General features: G+C 36.4%; 1 protein-coding gene across 2 annotated transcripts in view; it reads left to right on the top strand.

Annotated features, from left to right (window-relative positions):
* The window catches only part of NR2C1 (nuclear receptor subfamily 2 group C member 1), a 102,780-nt gene extending 77,826 nt beyond the window's left edge, over positions 1 to 24,954 (top strand). Inside the window, exons 10-14 of one of the 2 annotated variants that reach the window (XM_052000843.1) lie at positions 4,653 to 4,774; positions 9,745 to 9,884; positions 11,119 to 11,256; positions 18,120 to 18,225; positions 22,790 to 24,745. In XM_052000843.1, coding sequence (XP_051856803.1) covers positions 4,653 to 4,774; positions 9,745 to 9,884; positions 11,119 to 11,256; positions 18,120 to 18,225; positions 22,790 to 22,964 — 681 coding nt within the window. In that variant the 3' untranslated portion in view covers positions 22,965 to 24,745. Of the gene's footprint in view, positions 1 to 4,652; positions 4,775 to 9,744; positions 9,885 to 11,118; positions 11,257 to 18,119; positions 18,226 to 22,789 lie in introns of both variants that reach the window. The other variant, XM_052000844.1, reaches the window with a different exon arrangement.
* The last annotated feature ends 384 nt before the right edge of the window (positions 24,955 to 25,338 follow it).

The raw sequence follows: 25,338 nt of genomic DNA, 5'->3' as shown, positions 1-25,338 counted from the left end.
GGAGGTAAAATATCTCATAGATAAGCAGGGAATTATTGTTTAAAGTCATATATGCAAATGGTGGCATTATTAATCATGAGATAGAGATTTACTTCCATATATGTCATATACCATGCCAAATACCATGTCAAATAATTTTGACATGTTGCAAATACTATGGATTTGTTAAAAAGTAAATTAACCTACACACCAACCACAGAATTTTCTGGTTAAAAATATCAATTTTTGGTAATTCCCCTTTTTTTCCCACTCGCTTGTGGAAAGTTCTGAAAAGGTATGATGGTTCCCAATTTGTTATTCATATGTTTGCCTGCTGTTCTTTTCAAAATTGTCTCAAATAAATGAATTTCAGTGTTTTTCCTCAATATTTCTCCAGTGTTAACTTTGGAAAGGTTTTGGCTATATGAAACATTGAGTGTATTTGACCTTTTGGGTCATTGCTTTGTTTTGATGAGTAAAAGAGCCATGGCTAACATTGAACAAAGGCAGTAGGATTTCAACTTTCATATTCATTTTTAGCTTCATTATATTTCTGTTGAACCTTTAACTGAGAGTTTTTGTACAATCCGTCAACTGAGTAGGAAAGGACAATACATTAAAGACACTTCATGGTGAATCAAAAAGTAGATAAGTAAAAGTTTAATGGAATGTGAAATTTTCTATATTGTATCGAAACGTCATTTTAGTTGAAATACAGAAAGAACTTTGTATTATGACCTTCAGAAAGCAAATAAATGTTCATTGTGTAATGATTTCAAAAACACAAATAAAAATGTTCAGTGTTCACTTTCATTGTGAATTTTATCAAACTTAGGAAAAGCTGCAGGTTCCAAAATAATGATCTCTCCAAGAAGCAAAGCCAGTTGGCTCAGACTTCTTCTCCGTTCCGCTGGTTTTTAACATCTCATTTAGGCTACTAGAATGTTTGTTATAGGTGGGCATTGGAAATTATTTAGTCCAGGTTCTTTATTTTATAGATAAGGGAACTCAGAACTAGACACAGATCTTACCCAGATCACGGAGCAAGAGCTGGAACCCAAATGTCTTGACTTTATTTTCTCTGTACCAAAAAGAATTAGTATATTTAAAATAAAAGCCTTTTTCAGAATGTTGTTAAAAGAGTTTTTTCCTACCTGATTATCTTACCCTAAGTAAATGTCAGAACTGAACTACTCATCCTTCCTTCTCTTCTTTACCCTCCTCATTCTCTCTGCCCCTGACCCCAGACCTGCTCTTAACCTCCAACTCTTGTTTTCAAGGAGGGTTCCACTACTTTTCCTGCTCCCAAGACCACAAATTTGAATCAACTTTATTCCCTCTTCTTTGCTCCCCCTAACCAATCATTTGCTAAGTCCTGTGGAAGCTTCAGTGGTATTTCTTATCCCTCTTCCTTCCATCCTAACCACTACCTTACATCAGGCTGTCATTTCTTTTCACCTTTATCATTGTAGTAGCCTCCAAATTGGCTTTTCCTTCTCCACTACATCCTTCACACTGCAGTTTAAATAATCTTGTTTTACTAATATACCTTTCTGTATGTAGTTCCTCATTGCCTGTCAAATACAGTATCAAGTCCTGATCTGGTCCTTTGGAATCCACCTTTTTGGCTTGATATTATCCTGTACTCATGTCCCTCATTCTTGCCCTGTCCTCTTTGGTTTCCATGCCATTGTTCATACTGTTCCCTATAAAAGCAATGCACTCTTTTCTCCTTTTCATCCCCAATTTAGATGCCACTTGTGAAATCTCTGTTTAAAATTTTCCATAGTACTTTCCCTAAGTCTGTCCTTTGTTACAACCTCTCCCTGAACTTATTCTTCATAGGACTCTGAATACATGGCTTCCTTATCCTTTCTCCAATTCCTTTGTTAGCTACTTGAAAGCAGGGTCAGTGTTTTGTCTATGCCTAGGAACTAGAACTTAATGTCCAGTTTTGATAATGGGATTTTTGTTAAAAAGTTATTTCTAATAACAGCACTGTTTTACTTTGTTTAATTTGCCTTGATGAAAAGTCACAAAGTACTTTTTTAAGCCTCATTAAAATTTGTTGCTTGAGGCCTAGACCATGAAGCTATCTTAGAAATGGAAGGCCCTTGATTTGAAGCTTTCAGTCACTGTGCAGCAGAAAATGTATTTAAGGAAAGGTGTTTTATCAGTAATCCCTAAACCATTATTTCATTACCTGACTTTGTTTATATATACATATCTAAATAAGATGGCATTGTTTCTCAGTTTAGGAGATGAGACATAATCCCTACCCTCAATGATCTCACAGTTCAATAGAAGAAGTGACAAGTACTCAAAAATTTACAATAGGAAGTTTAATATTAATGTGTAAGAGTGCTGTTAGACTTGAAATTACCACTTTGAACTGAAACTTTTTTCTTTTAAAATTTTGTTCTTTCAAAATACTGTTTTTTAGTTAACAAGTGTTTCTTTTTCTCTCTCTCCCATCTCTCACTGTCTAAGAAAAAGAAAAAAGAAAGAAAAATTCTTTTAGCAAGTATTCCTAACTTTGAAAAACAAAATTCTTAATTGACTATGTCCACAAATTTATGTCTCCTTCTTCATCTTGATTTCTGGCAGATGAAGGATAGCATGTTTCATCAGTCTAAAATCCCTTCTTTTTCAATTAATCTTCTATTTGATTTTTTAAATATTAACATCTAGTAGCAATAAAAATGACCATAATCTTTGCCATGATACAATGGCAGATACTGAACAATGGAAATTGATCTGAAGAATATCATTGCAGCTTCCTCACTAATCGATAGAGAATGTGTTTTATTCCCTTACAAAATCCAATCACCAGTGCTACATAAAACTTCAAATTTTGTTAAGAACATAATAGGTAAGGTATTTAAATACACAAAAGCTACATTCAAAAGATGCTATCTTTATCAGTTTTTTAAAAAGAAAATAAAACACATTCCTTGTGTGTATGGTTATGTGTTAGGACTTGTAGTCTGATTTCTTGTCAATTTGTCCTTCTGAACTATAAACAGTAACTATGAATATGTCCAACCTTCTTATTAAAATCGGGTTGTGAAATTTAGCCTCATGAAGAGAGATTAATAATATCTTTTAGTTTCTTTAGTCAGAACAGAAATTATACATTTTCTGTTTGGCCCCAGAGAAAAGAGCTAGCAGCAATAAATGAGAATGCCAAAGAGAAATTCTGACAACTGTTCAAAAGTAGAATGGATGTTTTTCTCCCAAAAATAATGGATCTCCCTTCAGTGGAAGATGGATGGTCACTTGTTGGAGTATTGTTATCAGGGTGATTCTTATTCTAGTATGAGTGAAACTAAATGTACCTCAAGGACCCCTGTAACACTAAAATACTTACTTTTGATTATGTAACTACCTTTATCACATTAGTGTTTCTTTGTCTCTTAGCTGTCTCTTTAGTCAAAACAAAATGTCTTTTAACAGTTCCATGATAATCTTTTTAAAATGCCGTTTATCTAACACATAGTCAGATATTCAGAATTTGCATCTATTTGATCCAGTCCAGTTACTCTTATGACAGCATTAATGTGACTATAAATAGTGGAAAGAGGGGGAATGATTTTTATGCAGCTGGTATAATTTTTAATACTTCATGCAGGAGTTTCAACTAGATAATTTCTAATGTGTCTTTCTACAAGATTATTTAGTTTTAGGAGTCATCATTGAGCTAGAGTTGGCTGGCCTAAAGGGCAGGAACAAAATTCCAAATATTTATGAAGATTTTGAAGGGCAAACATCTAGACAATTGGTTAATTTTATTGGGTGGGAAAAGTAGATAATTTATAAAAGACAATGATCATTTTTCTTAGAAAAAGGCAATGAATTTCACAGCTTTTTTTTTTTTTAAGCTTAAGTTTTATTTCATGTAGTTTAATTATCTGGTAAGATTTTTGAAAACTATCTGAAATATTCCCAGGTGGTTTTGTATCTGTGAATTCAAATTTAAATATATTTACTGCTCTCATCTGGAATTTGTTACAGAGAAACTTCTCCATCATGTAGTAATTCTTATTAAGCAGTATTCAGTATATCCATATCAGCAAAGCTATATTTGTTGGTCAGTGCCCAACACAGCTTCGTTTTATAGAATTGGATGTTATACATATTTAACATGTATGGGACTATCTGCCAGTTAGGGGAGGGGAAAAGTAGAACAGAAGGTTTTGCAAGGGTCAATGTTGAAAAATTACCCATGCATATGTTTTGTATATAAAAAAAACTATAATAAAAAATAAAATTAAAAAAAAAAAAGAACTGGATGTTGTTATAGGTGTGTTTGTTATTTGCAGTTATTCAGATACCAGACTCAATCCGAATCTGAACATAGTTCTGTGCTAGATTTGAAGTCAGAGGCTGTGTGACCTTGGGCAGATGATTAACATTGTTAGATTTCAGTTTGTTAGAGTGAGAGGGTTGGCCTCTGGGGTCCCTTCGCAGTCCTTGGTCTGTGATCCTTTGGAAATGCCTTTGGTTGAAAAGAAGATATGACAGAGTTTAAGAGTTTTACATTCTTACCAGCATGCATATTGGCAAGACTTAAACTATAATTTTCTGCTCATTCCCAGTTTATTCAAAATAAATAAATGTATTTAGATTTTTTAGTCATGAGATAACTTATCTAACTCCCCTGTCACCACTAGCTTACCATGCCTTCTCCTATGCCGGAATACCTGAATGTTCACTACATCGGTGAGTCTGCCTCCAGACTACTCTTCTTGTCCATGCACTGGGCACTTTCCATTCCATCCTTCCAGGCTCTGGGGTGAGTGTTTTGAAAATCTTGAATATAAACACTATTCATCACAAAACTGTTTTTTGAATAAGAAATCTGGGAACAAGAATGAAGGGTGGTGTATTGTTTTTTTTTTTTAAATTTTTAAGTAATAAATCAAGAATTCTAGTTATTTTTTCTGTGTTATTTAAAAAATGTTTATTTGTAGTTTCTAGTTACTTTTCAGAATAAGAATAGCTCCAAAATAATCAGCTTGCATTAAATTTAGTATGCAGATATAATTTTCTGAAGTAAGATTATCTGGTAGGGAGTTGTCACCTTGGTTCATGTGGCAGAGAAGGATGCTGAAGGTCAGAGAACCCTCTGGTGCTTCATTCTTTGTCCTTTTTTCTGCCTATGCTTCTTGTCCCCTTCTACTACCCAGAGAACACCATAAAACAAAAAGATGGAAACCTGAAAAAAATGCCAGAAACACTGTGACCGATTTGCCTAATTTTCCCCTCTGGTGAACAAAAATAATTATTTTTTGAAATCTATTTTGGTCATTCCTTTATTTTTCAGTAGAAGGCAAATTTACTTGATGTTAATAACTGCTGATTGACATGCTCAAACCTCAGAAAGTAAAAAGGATATTTTTATCTTTAATAGTGCACATATCAAATTATTTTAGTAACAGTAGTGAAAGAAATGGCATCTTTCAGTGGAAATCATTTTAATTACCTTGCCATCTAGAACACCATTGATTTTAAGTCTTATAACTGCCCATTGTAATTAAACCATGTATTGAAGGGATGAAAAAAAAAGAATGTTGAAACTTCAGGTGATGGTATCATTACTTCCATAGCCTTCAGAATGACTGTCTGTAGTCTGAGGGGAAAATCGCTTTCATTCTGACTGCCACAGGGATTTATGAAATTAGGATAAATGATGAAGTGATAGTATTCAAAGGTATTCATTGGAGCATCAGCTGTCTAATTTACTAACTTAATCTACATAGATTATAGACTCTAGTGGTCGTTGGCTTCATTAGTTAAGTTTTAAAAATCCTCAATTATTGTCTAGACCTATGATTTCATTGATGTAGAAAACATCTGGTGAGAAATACTCTGATTGGCCAGAATAGGGGGACAAAGCTTGCACAGTATAGTCTTAGAAAGCCTTCACCTTGGAGGCCCTGGGGTGGGGTCGGGCTATGCTGAGAGACCACAGTAGCTGGAATGGTTCAAGAGGCAGACCCTGAACTCTGCTGTTTTAGACTTTGTTCAACTGTTTATAATGCTTAGAAAATGTCTCTAGTTAAGAGTACTGCACTCAGAATCAGGAAGAAAAGAGTTGGGAGTCTATTCCTTGATATTCACTGCCATTTCCATGGACAAGTCATTTCACCTTCATTTTTCTCACCCCTGAGGACAAAAACTGAAGCTCTGCTTTTATCAATACAGGAAATTCTGGATGGGCTCTGCCACTAGCAGTCTCGAGCAGAATTGCTCTCGGTCCCCCCAGCCAGGATGTGCCCCGAGCTTCCTCTTTGCCCCTCCTTGCCATCTCTGCCCCTCAGAAGTCTTTCTCCCTGGCTCCCCTGCTCTTAGACAAGGTCAGCCTCAGTGCACAAGGACCTTCTCCAGCTCCTCTCTGCCTCCCTCTCCCAGCTGCTGCCCCAGCAGACTCCCCGAGACCCCTGGGTCTCTCTGTGCCCCTTTTCCTCTGCCTCTCTTAGCTGGCCTTCTGGCCTCCTGGTCTCTCAGTCACAGTGAGGCCTTGGGACACCCATTTAACTCTCTGCTCACATTCCGTGCTGCTGTTTTCTCTGGCTCTCCCAGCTCCTTCTCCACGTCCCTCCAGCTCGCCTTGGGCCCTGTTCTTTTCTCCCACCACTCTTGTGAGGGGATTTCATCAGCTCCCTGGACTCAGACGTCCCTTCTGGTCAGCTTTGTCCAGTCTCTGTTTTCACCTTGCTGACGGCCTTCGGGCCCTCTTTGGGTGACTTGTCATCATGCCCAAACCCACTGTTTCCTCTGCAGCACCTCCTGCACTCCATGCCCTGAGCCAAACATTTTGGGAATTAGGGCTCTGGTGGTCTCGGTTTGACAGATGAGGAAACGGAGGCTGGTCCGGTCTCACACTTCCCAGCCCTTTAAGCCCCCATTATTTAGTCCTGACCATCTTCAGAGCACCCTCTCCTTCCCTCTGCTTGGTGGACCGACTGTGGTTTGGCGAGACTTGACGCTTCAGAGTAGTTTCATAGAATAAAACTTACTGAAAGAAAAGTAAACCGAAGTCCAGAGAAGTGGGACTCGGCCGAGGTCCTGCGGGCTATGACAGAGCTGGACTTTGCTTTCAGGGCCTCTTTGCCCTGAACTGTGCATTTTCCCCTCAGAGTCTTTGGAGTCTGCTCCCTCCCCCTTCCCTCCAGGCCCCCCATAGGAGGCAGAGACTCGTATCCTGTGTGGAGAGGCTTCAGGGCGCCGCAGCGCTGCCCACTCCCTCCATGTTGGCTCCCATGGCCTGCCAGGCCCTGCGCGGAGGCTCTTTGTCCGCTCCTCTGACGCTCGGGCTACAGTGACTGTGCTCTGTGTTGCTCTCCCTTCTTGTGAAGGGCAGACAGGGCTGTTGGACACAGGAAAAGACTTCCCTGAAACCTGGCTTCTCATATGGCTTCCTGTTCTCTTGACTTTTCTCTCCCACAGGTAGCTAATATTAACGCACAGTGGGTGGATTTGCTTCAGTGTATTCCCAACTTACACCAGTCAGACCTGTTTCTTAAGGGGGTTTTTACTTCATTTCTTTTCAAGCTCAAAAGCAAAATGTAATCAGTCGTTTTAAAAGTTGTCCCATACTTTCTTGATGAATCAAATAGAAATGTCTGCTACATGCAAATCACTGGCCTAGATGTCTTAGCCAGTCCCTGCCTTCAGGAAGCTTAAAGTCTACTAAGAGTATCTAGACAAATAATTATGATAACAAGGTAGAAGGAGCTAAGTACCTCAGAAATACAAAGACCTTTGGAACTTTGGCAAAGAGCTTCCCGGGTAGTTCCTCTAAGGCTGCATTTTCCACCTTTTGTAAAATGCAGATAACAGTCCTGCCTTGCCAACTTCTTCATAGGAGTGAATGTACAAATGCAGACTCAACATGAGCAAAGTGGCTTTACTGGTAGATAGAGTTCATAGGAACGCAGTATATTCTAGGCCCTTTTCTTTCTTTTTTCTCATCATGATGCAACCTTTTCACTGCCTCTTCTGCTAAAGCACACACTCCTCTGTCTTAGCTCCTAGTTAGGGAATAGAGTGTTACTTGATTAGTTTCAGACAAAATAAGCTTTCCAGTTCCTTCTGATGAGTAGAGGGACTTTTCTATTCCTACTTCTTGTCCATTGTCTTCCAAAGCAGTATCTTTAATCTAATTTCCTTCTGGTTTGTTAATTCCTGTACTTCAATTCAACCTCAGTTTCTCCATCTCTCAATATCTAGAGACTAAAGCAGAACATTTTACTTAAACTTTTAATGAGGATGTAGGTTGGATTATTGATAGGGGCCAATATCAAAATTGCTTTTTAGAGCATTGTGACAGAATTCACTAAACAGATTTAACAATTCTGCTACAGGTCATAAACCCCACAGAGATCAAAGGCAGAACATTTACACATAAAACAAAATATACTGGCAGCAAAAAACAACTTAAAAACAAAGAGTGTATCCTTTGATTGAGAATGGCTGAATAGTTATCCTATTTAGATATGATGTAATATTTTTGAACTCTAAAATAAAAGGATTTCAGAGGACTTCAGGGGAACAATGATGTAGAGAGAAGAAAGCAAGATCATCACTTCTACAACAATTTTAGTAACTTAAATAAAAATCATATTATAAAAGGCAGCTAGACTGATTAATTATGGTAAACAGGCTTGACTGGAGAAAACGTTTAATGAGACACATTTTCCTCCATTGCATTACAGGTGCCGGAATCTATTTTGCTTAATGGTTTTCTTTCTTATTAGAGAGGTATCTGTGGCACTAGGGAAGATACATGGGGAAATAAGAAGCCATCAGTAAAAGCCATTAATCTTCCCCTCAAATTTATCACTGCTGTTACTTGAATTGGAATGTTACATTTTTCATGGATCAGTGACTTCATTTTTAGTATCTAACCATTTGCTAGTTGTTGATCACTGTTCTTATTCAGGGTTGCCCACTCTCACCTCTTTTATCTTCTTCTTAGCAAAATGCCCTTAAAATCTCTGCTCAGAGGTGGGGGACTACAGCTGTGTAATGTTGCAGTACTATTAGGTTTTCTTACGAAGAAGAGCTCTAAGTTATATTGGTTGCAAGAGATGATTGTGTTAGACAGGATCCATCGTAAAATAAGAATGATGTTCCTGACAGGGATCAGTAAAACTGAATAAAGAAATAGATAAAATAATCCTATAATAGAATATAACTCACAACCCATAATTTGTAATCTTTAGGAAAATCAAATGATCTCTTTCCTAGGAAATTCCTTTTAAAACTTGTAAATAAACTTTCTAGTAATTTTAATAAGGTTCAAAAAAATTACAAGATTTGAAAGTAGATGATAAATAAGACTTCTGATTTTTAACTCACTTATTTTATGGAAATGTTCGCTTTATCAGGTTCATTTGTGTACTTGGATTTTTAGAGATTTTATACATGATTCGCTTACAATTGTTGTCACTGAGAAATATGAAGTGAAACTCCAAATTTGCATAGATTTAGTACACTTTTACAACAGTGAATATGTCTCAGATGAATAGACTGAATTTAATACAAGTAGGTTGAAATATTTACTTATTTACCTCATTAATTATTAACTCTTTAAGTCATAGAATTAGTCATGATGATCCTTCCTTCTGTAATCTTCTCAATGTCATTTTAGCTTAACTACAGTTTACTTTTTAAATGAATATTCTTATTATATATTGTTGATGGATAGTAATTAAATAAACTAAATTTTGCATTGTGTTGCCTTTTTTCTCTTTACAGTCAAGAAAACAGTATCTCATTAGTGAAAGCATATTGGAATGAACTCTTTACCCTTGGTCTTGCCCAGTGCTCCCAAGTAATGAATGTGGCCATGATATTAGCAGCATTTGTTAATCGTCTTCACAATAGCCTTCAGCAAGGTAAAAAAAAAAAAAAAGCTTCCTTTTCTTTTTCAGGATAGACGAGAATGTTTTACAGAATCTTGTTTAGGTGAACATTTAAAAACTTGATGTCCAAAAGTTTCTATAGAAGTCTTATATGTATCAAGTACCTCTTTTCCTGTTTTACATTAATTATCAGATTTTTATTAAAGAATTAAGAAAAAAGAGCATCTAGATTTGCAATAATGGGTAGCATTATGGGTATTAGAATAATATCTTCCAAACTCACTTGAGGTTGACTTGCCCAAAAAGCAAATTTGTTAACTTCTGTGGTGAAATGACTAGATACTCACATTATCTGGTTATCCTAACTTCATCCTAGCATTGACATATTAGCAAACTGGATTAATTATCACCACGTTTTCTGATAAATGTAGAATCAGGCTAAAAGGAGTTGGCTGCCCTCAAGGATTATCTTTATCAGATAGTGGTAGTTTGAATGCTGATAGCTATATTAGTTCTTTTTTTAAGGCAGTTATTTGGGTTCAGAAATTCTTGGTTTGTATCCCAGTAACTTAACTGTGTGTCTTAATTTTATCAATAAGAGATCGCATGTTAATACTGCCATGTGTGCAGAGGAGCTGACAGCAAGGTCCGAGCAGCACTTACAACTTACTTGTCTTTTGTCAGTTTCAGAAGATGACTGACCTAAGTATTTCATCCTTTAAGTTTCTTTTGCTTCAGTCATTTTTTATCCTTGAACTTGAATAAATCTTACTTTTAGGTCTCTAGGCTTTGTTTCTATCCAGATACTTATCATGCTAGACTTTATAGCTTGAGATGTTATTTATAACATTTTAAAATTCTGGAAGATTGTATTTCTGCTTTCCTCCCTCCTGTCCTCAAAGAAATATAAATGTGAGTAAATTTTGTTCCCAGAATTTTAAATCTTTAGAGTATTTTAATTATTCTTGCTTTTGGCAGATTGTAGTTTTTTGAGTGTGTTTTTTTGGATTCACACTTCTAAATGTTAGGTTTGTGACACTTTATGAAGAGGAAATAATTGCCTTTAGTACTTTTCTGCATGTTTTTATATGCTGAAGAGCTTTCCTCTTTTTGCCTTGCTTTATTACTTTATTTTCATGTCCTCTTTAGAAATTCTCAGGTTTAGTAAGACTTATCAGAATTGTCAGACCGATCAAACAACATGTAAAAAATGAAATGTCATTTTTCTATAATTCCATAATACTAGGATTTTTTTCTATCATTCCAGATAAACTGTCAACAGAGAGAGGAAAAGTCATGATGGAACACATCTTTAAGCTGCAAGAGTTCTGTAACAGTATGGTCAAACTCTGCCTGGATGGGTATGAGTATGCCTATCTGAAAGCCATAGTGCTCTTTAGTCCAGGTGAGTAATCTTAAGCTTATTCTGAAATTATAGACACATGGACAGTCTGCCCAGAATCTTGTTGCCAGAAGTCATGCCTGCATCACATCCTCTTTGTGAGTCATTATCTCTGTGGGTTTTAACTTTACCTCTTAGAGGTTGAGCACAGGCCTTTTCAGCAGTTCAAATGGAAACGTTGGATCTGATTTTAGCAATGTTACACTTCTTAGATATATCTTTCTTAGGTATTTTGATGGCCAAGATCTAGGAAACAAAGGTCTTTGTCTTTACAGATAAAATTCCAGAAACCTAATGCAATTCTTTCCCCACCAACATTTTTATTTATTATTTCATTAAAGATATCTGTTATATGTAAAATAATTTTTAGCATTTTTTTTTTTTTTAATTTTGAGTTCCAAATTCTTTCTCTTCCTCCTTCCTCCCTTTTTGAGATGGCAAACAAAAGTTGATATAGATTGTACTTGTGAAGTCATGCAAAATATAATTCCATATTAGCTATGTTGCAAAAAAAACCAAAAACCCACAGCACTCCTCTCCCCAACACACACACACACACACGAAAAATAAAGAAAGTTTAAAAATTATGTTTCAATCTTCATTCAGACTCCATTAGTTCTTTCTCTGGAGGTAGAGAGCATTTTTCATCATACTTTCTTAAGAATTGTCTTGAATCATTGTATCTATTAGAATAAGTCATTCACAGTTGGTCATTGTTCAATGTTTTGGTTGCCATGTACAGTGTTCCCTAGGTTCTGATCACTTCATTCTGAATCATTTCATGTAAGTCTTCCCAGGTTTTTCTGAAACCATAGTTACAGTATTTTTAGATTCTATAGTTTCAAAACTAAGAATTTAGTTTTATCTTTGTTGGTTATTTCTTTTTATGTTGAAAGTCTCCAGGTTTTAGAATTCAGAGTGTGTTTATATGCAATAGTAACCTATATTTCCTGCCAGGCAACTAAGAGGCTCCATGGTACACAGAGGGCTGGTTCTGGAGCATGAAGATTCATCTTCACGAATTCAAATCAGAACTATTAGCTGTGTGACTCTGGGCAAGTCACTTAATCCTGTTTGCCTCAGGATCTCATCTATAATCTGCTCATCATTTCTTACAGCACAATAACATTTCATCACAATAACATTTTGTTACAACTTGTTCAGTCATTCCCCAGTTGATAGACATCCTGTCAATTTCCAGTTCCAACATAAAGAGTTACTATAATTTTGTACAAACAGGTTCTTTTCCTTTTGTTTGTTTTTTTTTTAATCTCTTTGGGTTCTAGACCTATTTGTGGTATTGCTGAATCAGCAGATTAAAACAATTTGAAGGTAGTTCCAAATTGTTGATTGGACCAGTTCAAAACTAAAGTATATTAGTGTTCCAGTTTTTCCCAATCCCCTCTAACATTTATCATTTTCCTTTTTTGTCATATTAACCAATGTGATAAGAATGAGATGGTACTTTAGAATACCAAATAAATACTTAGATAAATGTTTTAATCTTTGTGTCTCTAGTCACCAGTGTTTTAGAACATTTTTTCATGTGACTATAAATACCTTTCATTTTTTTTTTTCCTGAAAACTGCCTGTTCATTTTCTTTGATCATTTGTCAATTGGGAAATGACTCCTATTCTTATAAATTCAATTCACTTCTATATATATTAGAGAAATGAGGTTTTTATCTGAGACATTTGCTATAAATTCTCCTCCTTCCCCAATTTACTGTTTTCCCTCTCATCACAATTTCTAAAAGAAAATGTTCCATTTTGTTTTTCAACACTGTTATTTCTCTGCTAATTCTCTAGTATTAATTCCAGTGAAACAAACAAAAACTGGATTATCAGCTGCTGAATATTGCAAAATTGACACTGCTCAAAAATTGTTGACGTATATGATTTTTGGATTGACTTTCAAAGACTGTACAGAATAATGGGAACTGTAGGAAAATCTGCTGGTCTTGAGTGACAAAATTAGAAAAGCTTTTTTATTATTATTGTTTCTAATGTTTTACATGAGTTAAATCATGTCTACCCATTTCTTGCCTTAGCCAGTTTGCCAGTTTTGTTACTCTATCCCCAGGCTCACAGACACAACTAAAATTCAAATATTTTTTCAAGCTGACATACAATTTAGCTTCATTAAATTAAATAGTTCCAGATCCTTTTAATTGTTATTTTTTGTTCTAGGTTAGACACCAGAGAACTCTTCCTAAATTTTTTTTACTTTTTCTTCATTTTAAATATCAATTGGTAATTATTTTTATCATTGGTGTCTTTTTGTGCATGTGCTATTGGTAATTGCCTTAAAGAATTTTCCTAGGGGCAGCTAGGTGATGCAGTGGATAGAGCACCATCCCTGAAATCAGGAGGACCTGAATTCAAATCTGGTCTCAGACACTTAACACTTCCTGGCTGTGTGACCCCTGGGCAATCATTTAAACTCAATTGCCTCAGCAAAAAAAAAAAAAAAAAAAAAAAAAAAAAAAAAAAAGAGTTTTCCTTCACTATTTTGTTCTAGCAGTATTTTGGCTGCCATAGTAACAGTATTTTCAAAATCTGTAGTTTCAAAGCTAAGAATTTCTTTTTGTCTTTGTTAGTTATTTCTTTTTATGTAGAAGCCCCCAGATTTGTGTTTATACAATGGTAACTTATATTTCCTGCCAGACAGCTAGAAGGCTTCATGGTACACAGAGGGCTGGTCCTAGAGCATGAAGGTTCATCTTCACAAATTCAAATCAGAGCTATTAGCTGTGCGACCCTGGAAAAGTCACTTAATCCTGTTTGCCTCAGTTTCCTCGTCTATAAAATGAGCTTGAAAAGGAAATGACAAACTGCTTCAGCATCTTTCAAAAAACCTCCAAAAGTGATTCACAAAGTGGGACATAACTGAAAGGATTGAATAATAACAACATATTATTTCACTTTATAGTTTACAAGACTTCTCTCATGTCAGTGGTATAAAAAGTGCAAATGCTGCTATTCTTCAATACCTTGGTTATTAGCTGCACTCTCTGGATCAGCATACCGTCTTATTTAATTAACCTCTAAAATGAATTCCCACAGCTGCTGTGATCTCCTTAGGAGAGGTTACAGTGCTATCACCTTTCCTTTTACAGAAGCTGTGTCTTTTCTAAGGCAGGCTACCACATTGACTTTCTTAGTTGCCTTTGTACTATATACGTGTGCTGAATTTTTTGTCCATTAAATGCCGGTACTTTCAGATGAACTACCACCTAGCTATGGGCTCCCATCTAGTACTTGCCAAGCTAACTTTTGGAAATGTTCTCTATTTCTTGACTATTCTGTTCTGAGCTCTGCTCTTAGGTCTTCAATAGCATGTGGGCCACTGTTTAGTGGTCAGTCCTTCTGTTGATCTCATCTCCCCCCTTTTTATGCTTAATGATATTTTTTATGTTTTTTTAATGCTTAGTAGTATTTTTTCCACAATTATATATAAACATAGTTTTCATCATTCATCTTTGTAAAATTTTGAGTTCCAAATTTTTCTCTCTCTCTCCCTTACCTCCTCCTTCTCCAAGACAGCAAGTAATCTGATACAGACTATACATGTGTAGTCATGTTAAACATATTTCCATATTAGTCATGTTGTGACAGAAGAATCAGAACAAAAGGGGAAAACCATGACAAAGAAAAAACCTCCAAAAAGTGAAAATAGTATACTTCAGTATGCATTCAGACTTTGTAGTTCTTTCTCTGCATGTAGATAGCATTTTTCATCATGGGTCTTTTGGAATTTTCCTTTCTTTTCTTTTTTTTTTTTTTAATAATTATAACTTTTTATTGACAGAACCCATGCCAGGGTAATTTTTTTACAACATTATCCCTTGCGCTCACTTCTGTTCCGATTTTTCCCCTACCTCCCTCCACCCCCTCCCCCAAATGGCAAGCAGTCCTATATATGTTAAATAGGTCACAGTATATCCTAGATACAATTTATGTTTGCAGAACCAAACAGTTCTCTTGTTGCACAGGGAGAATTGGATTCAGAAGGTAGAAATAACCTGGGAAGAAAAACAAAAATGCAAGCAGTTTACATTCATTTCCCAGTGTTCTTTCTTTGGGTGTAGCTGCTTCTGTCCATCATTGATCAACTGGAACTGAATTAGATCTTCTCTTTGTCAAAGAAATCCACTTCCATCAGAATACATCCTCATATAGTATAGTTGTTGAAGTGTATAATGATCTCTTGGTTCTGCTCATTTCACTTAGCATCAGTTCATGTAAGTCTTTCCAAGCCTCTCTGTATTCATCCTGCTGGTCATTTCTTACAGAGCAATAATATTCCATAACATTCATATGCCATAATTTATTCAGCCATTCTCCAATTGATGGGCATCCATTCATTTTCCAATTTCTAGCCACTACAAACAGGGCTGCCACAAACATTTTAGCACATACAGGTCCATTTCCCTTTAGTATCTCTTTGGGGTATAAGCCCAGTAGTAACACTGCTGGATCAAAGGGGATGCACTGTTTGATAACTTTTTGGGCATAATGGAATTTTCTTTTATCATTTCATTGCTGAGGATAGTTAAGTCTATCATTTGATAAAGTTGATCACTCTACAGTGTTGCTCTTACTGTGTACGATGTTCTCCTGTTTCTACTCACTTCACTCAGCATCACTTCATGTAAGCCTTTGAAATCTGCCATTATGTCCATTCTCACATCACCTTACATCCCTAAAAGTCTGCACCTACATTTGGGATGTCTTCCTGACCCTGTATGTCTGTGGTGTGCAACTGTCATGTCGGTTTTATTTAAACTTCGGTCTTGTCACTTCTCAGAAAACTCTCCCTTTTTCCAGATCCCAAGCAGCTCTGAGTTGTCTGATGGTATTCAAGTCCCTTCCTACCTGGCTGCGTCCTACCTGCTGTGCTTTGTTCCAACCAGACTACTTCACCCTGCAGATAGCCCTTGCTTCTTTGCAATCTGTCATTTTTTTTCCTTCCTCGGTGGGCTTTTCCAGATTACCCACATTGGAGATGTAGCTCACATCCTGCCGTGTTAGTGAAGTCTTCTCCAGTTCCTTTATGTTACTTGCAAAATCCTTGATTCCATGTAGCATGTTGTGGTCTCAGATTTTTTTTTGGATCGCCCAGAGCTGCTTTGTATGTGCATCAGTCTTGTTGTTCTCACTCTGTCATTTATCTTGGACACTTTTGGATATCTTCACAGTAATGCCATCAGAAGGAATCCTGCCCCTGGAATGAGGACACAGCAAAGATTTGATTGATAAGGAGATTGTGGGATAAAGACCCCTGTTTAGAATTTGTTTAAAGCCAATAATCAATGTTTTTTATTACAAATTTATTGTTTTGTCATTTTCAGTCGTGTCTAGCTCTATAGATTTTTCAGATTTTCTTGGCAGAGAAATTGGAGTGGTTTTCCATTTCCTTCTCTAGCTAATTTGACAGGTGAGGAAACTGAAGCAAATAGCATAAGGATTTGCTCAGGCTCAAGCAGTTAGTAAGATGCTGAGGTCAGATTCGAATTCAAGTCTTCCTGACTCCAGGCCTGGGACTCTATTCATTGCACCATCTAGATACCTTCATTCTGAAGTTAATAAACCCCAAATAAAATATATCTTTCAAGGGCATTACTTTTTTTCTTAATATCTATTCTTAGCATTTTTTAAATCACTTAAGTGAAATTCTAGTGACTATTATGTGTTAGCTCTTGCTACATTTTTTCTTAGTAATTTCAGTGCTGCTTCACAACCTTTCCCCCACCCTAATTCTTGCTCAAATACTAGGGTACTTGACCACACCCCTTTCAAGACCTTTTCTGTGCCAGTACTGAGTTAAGTGCCCTCAATTTCCCACTTCCTCAATTTCCTCAATTCCATGACCTCCTCTTCCATTTCCTGTCAGCTACAGATGGAGATGGTCATACCCATGATCTTGCTACAAATGTTTTTCTTCCATTTCATTAACTCTGACATCCCTTTGTTTGATGATAACCTTTCATCATTTCATCTTTTCTTATCGTATTACTCCTATTCTTGTTATCCATTCTCATGGTGGCCTCTCTTCTTTGAAACTGTCCCTTTAGTTATGTTTATGGTATGGTAATATTCCATTATTTTCATGTAACATTTTTCAGCCATTTATTCCCTTTTCTAGTTTGTTTTTACATTTAAAAAGTATTGTAATGAATGTTTTTGTAGCTATGAATTCCTTCTTTCTTTCTTTTGACTCTTAGAGACAGAACTCCAGTGACACTCCTCCCCCTTCATTTTCATTTTCACAATCAAAATGAGGCCCCCACCCCCACCCAAGTTGAATTATTTGCCTGAAAAAGCATTTAATAAACTTGGTTGAACTCAATTTACTTAGCTAGCCAGGAGCAGAATTAGAAAAAAACCAGTCTCTGAATTACAGCTCAGAACTCTGTTTATTAGACTACCCTTTAATTAAAGGATAATTAAAGATTGTTAAACAGTGACATCCATTTCTTCAGAGGCAGTGTTTCTCTCCAGTATTTGCTGATTCTGTTATAAGATACATGTGCTAGAATTCATCCAAATATTGTGTGGCTTTTATCCATAAGGGCATTAATCCATTAGCATCTGAGAGGAATGAAATGGCAACCGAGGATAAAGACTGGTAGGAGCAGAAGATCAGACAAGTACATTCTTTTTTGTCCTGATGCTTTAGCTGTTAACTCAGAGTTAGAGATAAGGGGTGACTGAGCTAAAGCTACTGTCCATGACTTCATAAAAAGGGAATGTTCAGGGATGATGTTCTCTAATGGTGGTAGTTCACTGAGCCACTCTGCTTGGTCTTAGTACCCAATTAGGCTTTCTTACCTAGGGTAACCACATCTGCCTTATTATTTCAGATCATCCAGGCCTAGAAAACATGGGACAGATTGAGAAATTTCAAGAAAAAGCTTACATGGAATTTCAAGATTATATAACAAAAACATACCCAGATGATACCTACAGGTTCGTAGAATTTAAATGATTATGGAACATTACTTTTTTCTGTAACAAATGAGATGAGATATGCAAATCTGAAATGTGAAAATAAATGCCAGCTGTTGGTGATAGTTGTAAGTAGTAGTAGTTAGTGGTAGTAGTGGTGGTAATGGTAGTAGTAGTAGTAGTAGGTGGTGGTGGTGGTGGTGGTGGTGGTGGTGGTGGTAATAGTAGTAGTAAGTGGTAGTGATGAGGTTTAGATTTAGGGAACCAAAATGAAATTAGGGTTTCTGGTGGTCAGGAATGAGGTCTAGTGGCAGGTTCGGAATTCATCCCTTGGTATTTGGCGCAAGGGTAGGGAGTTTGGGGGACTCCCTTTTGGTGGTGCAGCGATTCTCTGTAAAGGAATTTACAGATCTGAAAACCTAGATTGATAAAGGAGGTTTATTATGGGGATTGGAAGCATAAAGTATAGTTAGGGAAATAGGTGAGGATAAATGTAATGACCGCGTCTTTAAAATCAGCCGGAGTCAGGAATTCAGGTTAAGGGAAAAATCTTCAATCTTTATTGAAGTGAAGAGGTGAATAAGGATTGCAACAGCAAATAAAGGCAAGAAAGATTGCGATAGCAACATGGGCATCTGGGACAGGAAGCCAGCTAACAGAGGGGGAATCTGAGCTGAAAGGGCCGTCACAATGGCAAAAGCAAGCAGTCTCTCCTCCCCTTCCTTTTCCACTCCCCACATCCTCATACAGTATCGTTGTTGAGGTATATAATGATCTCCTGGTTCTGCTCATTTCACTTAGCATCAGTTCATGTAAGTCTCTCCAAGTCTCTCTGCTTGTCATTTCTGGTCATCGGTCATTTCTTACTGAACAATAATATTCCATAACATTCATATACCACAATTTACCCAACTATTCTCCAATTGATGGTCATCCAGTCAGGAAATACAGTTTCTTAAAGGGACTACAACTCGCTTCAGTAGTAGTAGTAGTAGTAGTGGTGGTGGTGGTGGTGGTGGTGGTGGTGATGGTGGTAATAGTAATGGTAATGACAATAGTAGTAGTAGTAGTATAGTACTGGTAGTGGTAATAGTGATAGTAATAGAGTGGTAGTAGTAATGTAGTAATGGTTGTAGTGGTAGTTATTGTTGTACCTTGGGAATTACAAAAAAGACTAATTCAGTTATGTTAATTAGAAATTCCTTTAGAAATTAGCATTAATATCTCTGCAGTTAAATTTATTTCAAAAATTTGGGTGAGGAATTTTGTGTTGTGTCAGGAGTTTTCTTTGAACAAAGAGTCATTTCATTCATTCATTTAATCTTTGAAGCTGGGTCTTTGTTGTCTCCCCCCAAGATTGGTCCCATTGCTGCTCAGCCCCCATGGAAACTTTGCCTTACTTAGGCTCTGACCTGAGCCAGGCTGTACCTCCATTTTCAGCCTGGAGTCTGCCACCCCAGGAGCTCAGAACCTGTTTCTCCCCCTACCCTCCACTGTGATCTCCCTAAGACCAGAGTTAGAGGGGAGTGCCTCTTCACCTGACTTAGTTAGAGACATTTAAATAAACTTTATCTTGGTTTTTGTGCTCTGCTCTTTTGTTGTGTGTGGGGAAATGAATGGGATGGGGCAGGGCTGGGAGCAGGAGAAGAGATCAGTTCAAAGTTCTTACAAGACCTTTATTGCTTTTCCTCCTGATCTTGGTATTCAAGACCCTTTACACCAAGTTCGAGCCTCCTGCCCAGCCTTCCCTTCTGGTACTCTCTGTTGTTCAGTCACTCAGTTATGGCCACCTTTTTGTGAGTCCCTTCATGACTCCACTATCTCTCTAAGTGTTGACTGATTTGATCTCCTTGCTGCCCAAGGGATTCTTCTTCAGCACTACAACTTGAAAGCGTTAATATAACTTTCCTTATAGTCTATACACCGTAGCTTTGACTGTATGGCCTTTGTTAGCAAGGTGGTGTTTCTGCTTTTTAGTCTGCTGTTCAGATTTGCCAAAGCTTTTTTTCTAAGGAGCAAGCAAACTACCGCATGCAGTCATTTTTGAGCCCAGAATATAACATCTGACACTTCCATTTCTTTGCCAGGAAGTGATAACAACAGTTGGCAAGATCTTTGTACTATTTGTATTAAATCTCATATTCTGTTCCATCTACTATTCAAGTACTATCCTCTCTTATCTCCATATCTTTGTTCACATTTTCCCCTGTTTCTGTAAAATATATTCTCTAGCTTTGCCATTTCTGTCTCTTGCTGTTTTTTGCTTCCTCCTATAAATGAGGGGGTTGGAATAGGTGATCTTTAGGGTCCCTTGAGCTCTAGATCTATATTCCTTTGATTCTAACCTTAGAACAGGGGTCCTCAAACTTTTTAAATAAGGGGCCAGTTCACTGTCCCTCAGACTGTTGGAGGGCTGGACTATAGTAAAAACAAAAACTTTGTTTTGTGGGCCTTTAAATAAAGAAACTTCCTAGCCCTGGGTGAGGGGGATAAACGTCCTCAGCTGCCGCATCTGGCCCGCTGGCATAGTTTGAGGACCCCTGCCTTAGAAGGTCAGCCATATATTTCCCTAAATGCTTCTCATTTGACTTATTGATTGGGAATTGTTCTTCTCTATTAAACAGCCTTTTGGGTTCTTGTGTAAAGTTTATTTGCGCTTCAGGTGATGATGTTAATTCTGGGGATTCAGTAAACCTGCCTGACCATCACTTGTATTTCTTCTCAAGCCCTATGTCTTCAATGCAAAGTCTTAAGTAAGAAAGCCCACTCTTTCTTGCTCCAGGGAGAAGTGCCTCCATTTTCTTGTGCATTCTTCCACTTCTCTGAACCTTCTCCATCATCATTATGTCTTTCTTGATGGAGAATCACCAAAATTACATAGGTTATTCCAGAGATGGCTGCCAGCATTCTTTGACTGTAAATTTAAGGCAGTCATTTCAGCTTTGTTTCTGGTGCCCTTCCCAATTGTCTGCCAATATTTTATAGGTCCCTTTGGGTTGATATTAACAGGGATCTGTATTTGTGGGCACACAGATCTTTAATTGTAATTGATAGTGTTGCTGCCATCTTCCTATCTGAATGTGGTTAGGATTACTTTTACTTAAAACCTGAGGCCCATTGAAGCTCATCTTTCATTTTGCTGCTCCTCACATACAGGTGACCGTTTCCTTCAGCACACTTAGGAGATGTAGGGTTGAATTGTATTCTTGGATGTATAAGTTTGGAAGAGGAAGTGCACTGGTTCCTGGGAAGAAAAGCAAGAGAATCTTCCTGCACTACCCGGAATTGAAGTTAAATTTTGAAGGAGCCTGGGGAACTGAGAGGTTGAAAGGGATGTGAGGATAGAAAGAGGAGGAGGCAGAATGAAGTCCCATAGCTGCATCAGGAAGCATGTAGACTAAGAGCGAAATGCAGAGATATGGAAAAGGAGGAAGAGCGAGATTAGAATGAGCTTTACAGGGCAAACAAATTTTATATTTGACCCTAGGGATAATAGGTATCACTGGACCCTATTGAGTGTATAGGAAGAAGGTATCACTGTAGACAGTCACTTTGATGGTGAAAAGATGGATCAGAGTAAGCAGAGATCTGAAGCATTTTCGAACCATTTAGAAAGTTATTGCAATAATCAAGGCAAGAGATGATGGTGCCCTGGGCTTGATTAGTGACTGCATGAGGGAAACAAAGGGAATGTATACAAGAGATATTATTCGTCATTGGATTGGATATGTGGAGTGAGATTGAAAGTCAAGGATGATACCAAATTACAAACCAAATTGCAATTACAAGGATCATGGTGCCCTTGGATACACCAGTATAGTGCTGAGAAGGGGAGGGTTTTGGGGAAAGTTAGTGAGCTCTGCTTTGGATGAAGGGCAAACAAACAATGCTTTCAGAGATTTCTAGTTCATGTTAATTTTCTCTTTAAAAATCTTTCTTAGATAACTGTATAAATATGTATACATATATTGTATTTAACATATACTTTAACATATTTAACATGTATGGAACTACCTGCCACCTAGGGGAGGGATAGGGGAAGGAGGGGAAAAGTTGGAACAGAAGTTTTTGCAAGGGTCAGTATTGAAAAATTACCCATGCATATGTTTTGTATATAAAAAGCTATAATAAAAAATAAAAATAAAAAAAAATCTGTTTCTTAGAAAAATCTTAGGCGATTCTACCTTTTATCATAGGTGTCTTCCATTTCTCCTCTTGTTCTCCCTTTCCCCCAAAAAATACTTAGTGTGTATCTCTTCAGACTGCATTTTATGGATAATTGTGAATTAAACACTTCATTTTCCATTTTAAACTTTCTAAAATCTGAGATCTAAAATCTAAATATGTCAAGCCACAAACTATGTGTATGTACAAAATTCTTATATTTTTCCTCTTTAAATTTTATGAATGTTACCATAACTTCCATTGGCAAGAAACAGTATGCCAGTTTATAAATAACAGTGTAAGAAAGCAAGCAGCATACAATTTAAAACCAAAAACCCAGAAGATAAGTGAATGCAGATTTATCTTTTAAGTTTCCCTTTATTTCTCTTTGTCTGATTTGTCTTGTTTTTGTCATTTTTAGGTTATCCAAGCTACTTCTTAGATTACCTGCACTAAGGCTGATGAGTGCTACTATTACAGAAGAATTATTTTTTAAAGGTCTCATTGGCAATGTACGAATTGACAGCGTTATCCCATACATTTTTAAGATGGAGACTGCAGATTATAACTCTCAGCTAATTGGTCACGGCATTTGAAAGCTTGATGTAGTGGTGCTGTAGACATAAACTCATTTCTTCAAAACGTAAGAAACCACACTATATCTGATCCTTCCACTGTATCTGGACATTTCATTTTTAATATCTGACTGAAATCCAAAATGGTTTCTTTTTCACACAACCTTCAAGAATTTGTAAGTGACAACTCAGCACGACTAGGAATAAACATCATCTTCTTTCCTAGTCTCATATTTAAGTGGATGAGGAGTCTTCAGAATTCAGCCTTGGCAAAGAGCCATCAGGAGCACCACAGACCTGTGTGAGCTAAGATGTCTCTGCATATTTCATGTTGGAAAAATAATAATAAATTCATTTTCCTTTCAGAGTGTTGTTCTATTTATGTTTAATTTAATCATGAACCAATATGAAAACTCAATGGTCTGAAATTCCTAACAAGCCCAAGAATTGCCTTCAATTTTCACATTTCTGTAATAAACTCACTTTTGTTTCAATTAATATGTGAAAAAGAAATAGGTTTTTTGCTTAATGGTGTGATGATGCCATTAACACTGCAGGGAAATCAAAGTAGAAATTTTTATTTTAACTTTTGTAAATACCGTGGCATCCCCTAGCACAGCATTCCCATTGCTGGCAATGGGTCATGGGCAATTCTGGATGTTCAGGGTTGATATTTTAGTGTTGTCTATTAGTAGGTAATGAGCACTTTTTATTTATGCAGTAGAAAATTGATTTTTGAGTAAAGTGTTGACTAATACACTTTATTCTGCGTTCTCCATTTTTAGTTATCCACTGTATTTTAAGAGAACCGCACTGACTGAGCCCAGAGTTGTGTTTTGTTTTAGATTTTTTTTTTCTATTTTTAACACTAGCTAGTATAAATTGCTCTTGCTTTCTCTTTTAAAGAGCATTCTGATCTCAGGATTTTCATTTCCACATTTCTGAGTACATTGATCCAACTGGATGATTTTGCCATCATAATTCTAGTTTTTTTTTTAAAAACATGAGGAGAATAAATATGTTGATTTTTAAATAGCCCATTTGCAAGAACAAATTTGAGTTTTCAGGGTAGCTGTGCTTAATTAAAAAAAAAAATCTATCATATGTTTTCTTTTAGCAGCAGTTTTTTTAACTGCTGTGAAATGAAGAAATATGCAAGGATCCTTACTCTAGTTTAATGATAGTAGGCACTTAAGCTCCCATTATTGTTATTTCGAAAACATCTTGAGTTCTTGGTTACTGTCTTCCATAATACATGTTTTTTTCAGAGTTAATTTTATATTGGTTTTAAGACATTTCTTTTCTTTGTTCCCCCTGTGGATTGTTTAGCAGTTAAATTCACTAATTTGTAAAAACCAATCTGGAAATTTCATTACAGGTAGCAAAAATGAATTTTTGGTAAAGTCTTTTGTAACAAAAGAGGAACTGGAACTTTCTTGTTGTGTTCACTAATCATTACTATCTAGGAAATCAGAAATTAAAATGTGTTAGCCTATGGTCTTCTCCTGTTTATTAAGGTGGCTCTTTTTTGCCAGTTAAAAATGAGATTTTTGTCAATGGATTTATAATTTTAAACTGAGAGGAATAATACCTTTAGTATAAAAAACTTCAAATGGAAAAAAAATAATTTTATACTTTGTAAAATCCAATGTAGCGAGACAAGAATTCAGGAAAATAATCCTTTAAAGTATTGTACATACAGTTAAGAGATATGTGTCTTTTAGACATTTTCCTGATTAAACTTGTAGTTATATTTGGAAGTGTTTTAAAGGACTGTATTAAAGTATCACTTGCATTACAAATTTCTGTGTCTTGTGTTTTTAGTCTCATTAGCATTCCTGGCTTTACTCATTCCATTGTGTTCTCTTTAGACCATTTTTGTCTTGTCACATTGACAAGACAGAATTCAGCCTTGGCAAAGAGCCATCAGGAGCACCACAGACCTGTGTGAGCTAAGATGTCTCTGCATATTTCATGTTGGAAAAATAATAATAAATTCATTTTCCTTTCAGAGTGTTGTTCTATTTATGTTTAATTTAATCATGAACCAATATGAAAACTCAAATGGTCTGAAATTCCTAACAAGCCCAAGAATTGCCTTCAATTTTCACATTTCTGTAATAGAACTCACTTTTGTTTCAATTAATATGTGAAAAAGAAATAGGTTTTTTGCTTAATGGTGTGATGATGCCATTAACACTGCAGGGAAATCAAAATAGAAATTTGTAACAAAAGAGGAACTGGAACTTTCTTGTTGTGTTCACTAATCATTACTATCTAGGAAATCAGAAATTTTGCCATTTAGAAAAGGATGAATTATTATTGTTCATGCAACAGAATATTTTTAAGTGCAAGGAATTGGGATTCCATACTATAGTGAAAATCCCAAGGATCT

The sequence above is a fragment of the Antechinus flavipes genome, chromosome 5 (assembly GCF_016432865.1).
Source record: "Antechinus flavipes isolate AdamAnt ecotype Samford, QLD, Australia chromosome 5, AdamAnt_v2, whole genome shotgun sequence".
Classification (NCBI taxonomy): Eukaryota; Metazoa; Chordata; class Mammalia; order Dasyuromorphia; family Dasyuridae; genus Antechinus; species Antechinus flavipes.
Note: the sequence above shows the minus strand (reverse complement) of the source record. Positions and strands in the feature narration are given on the sequence as shown.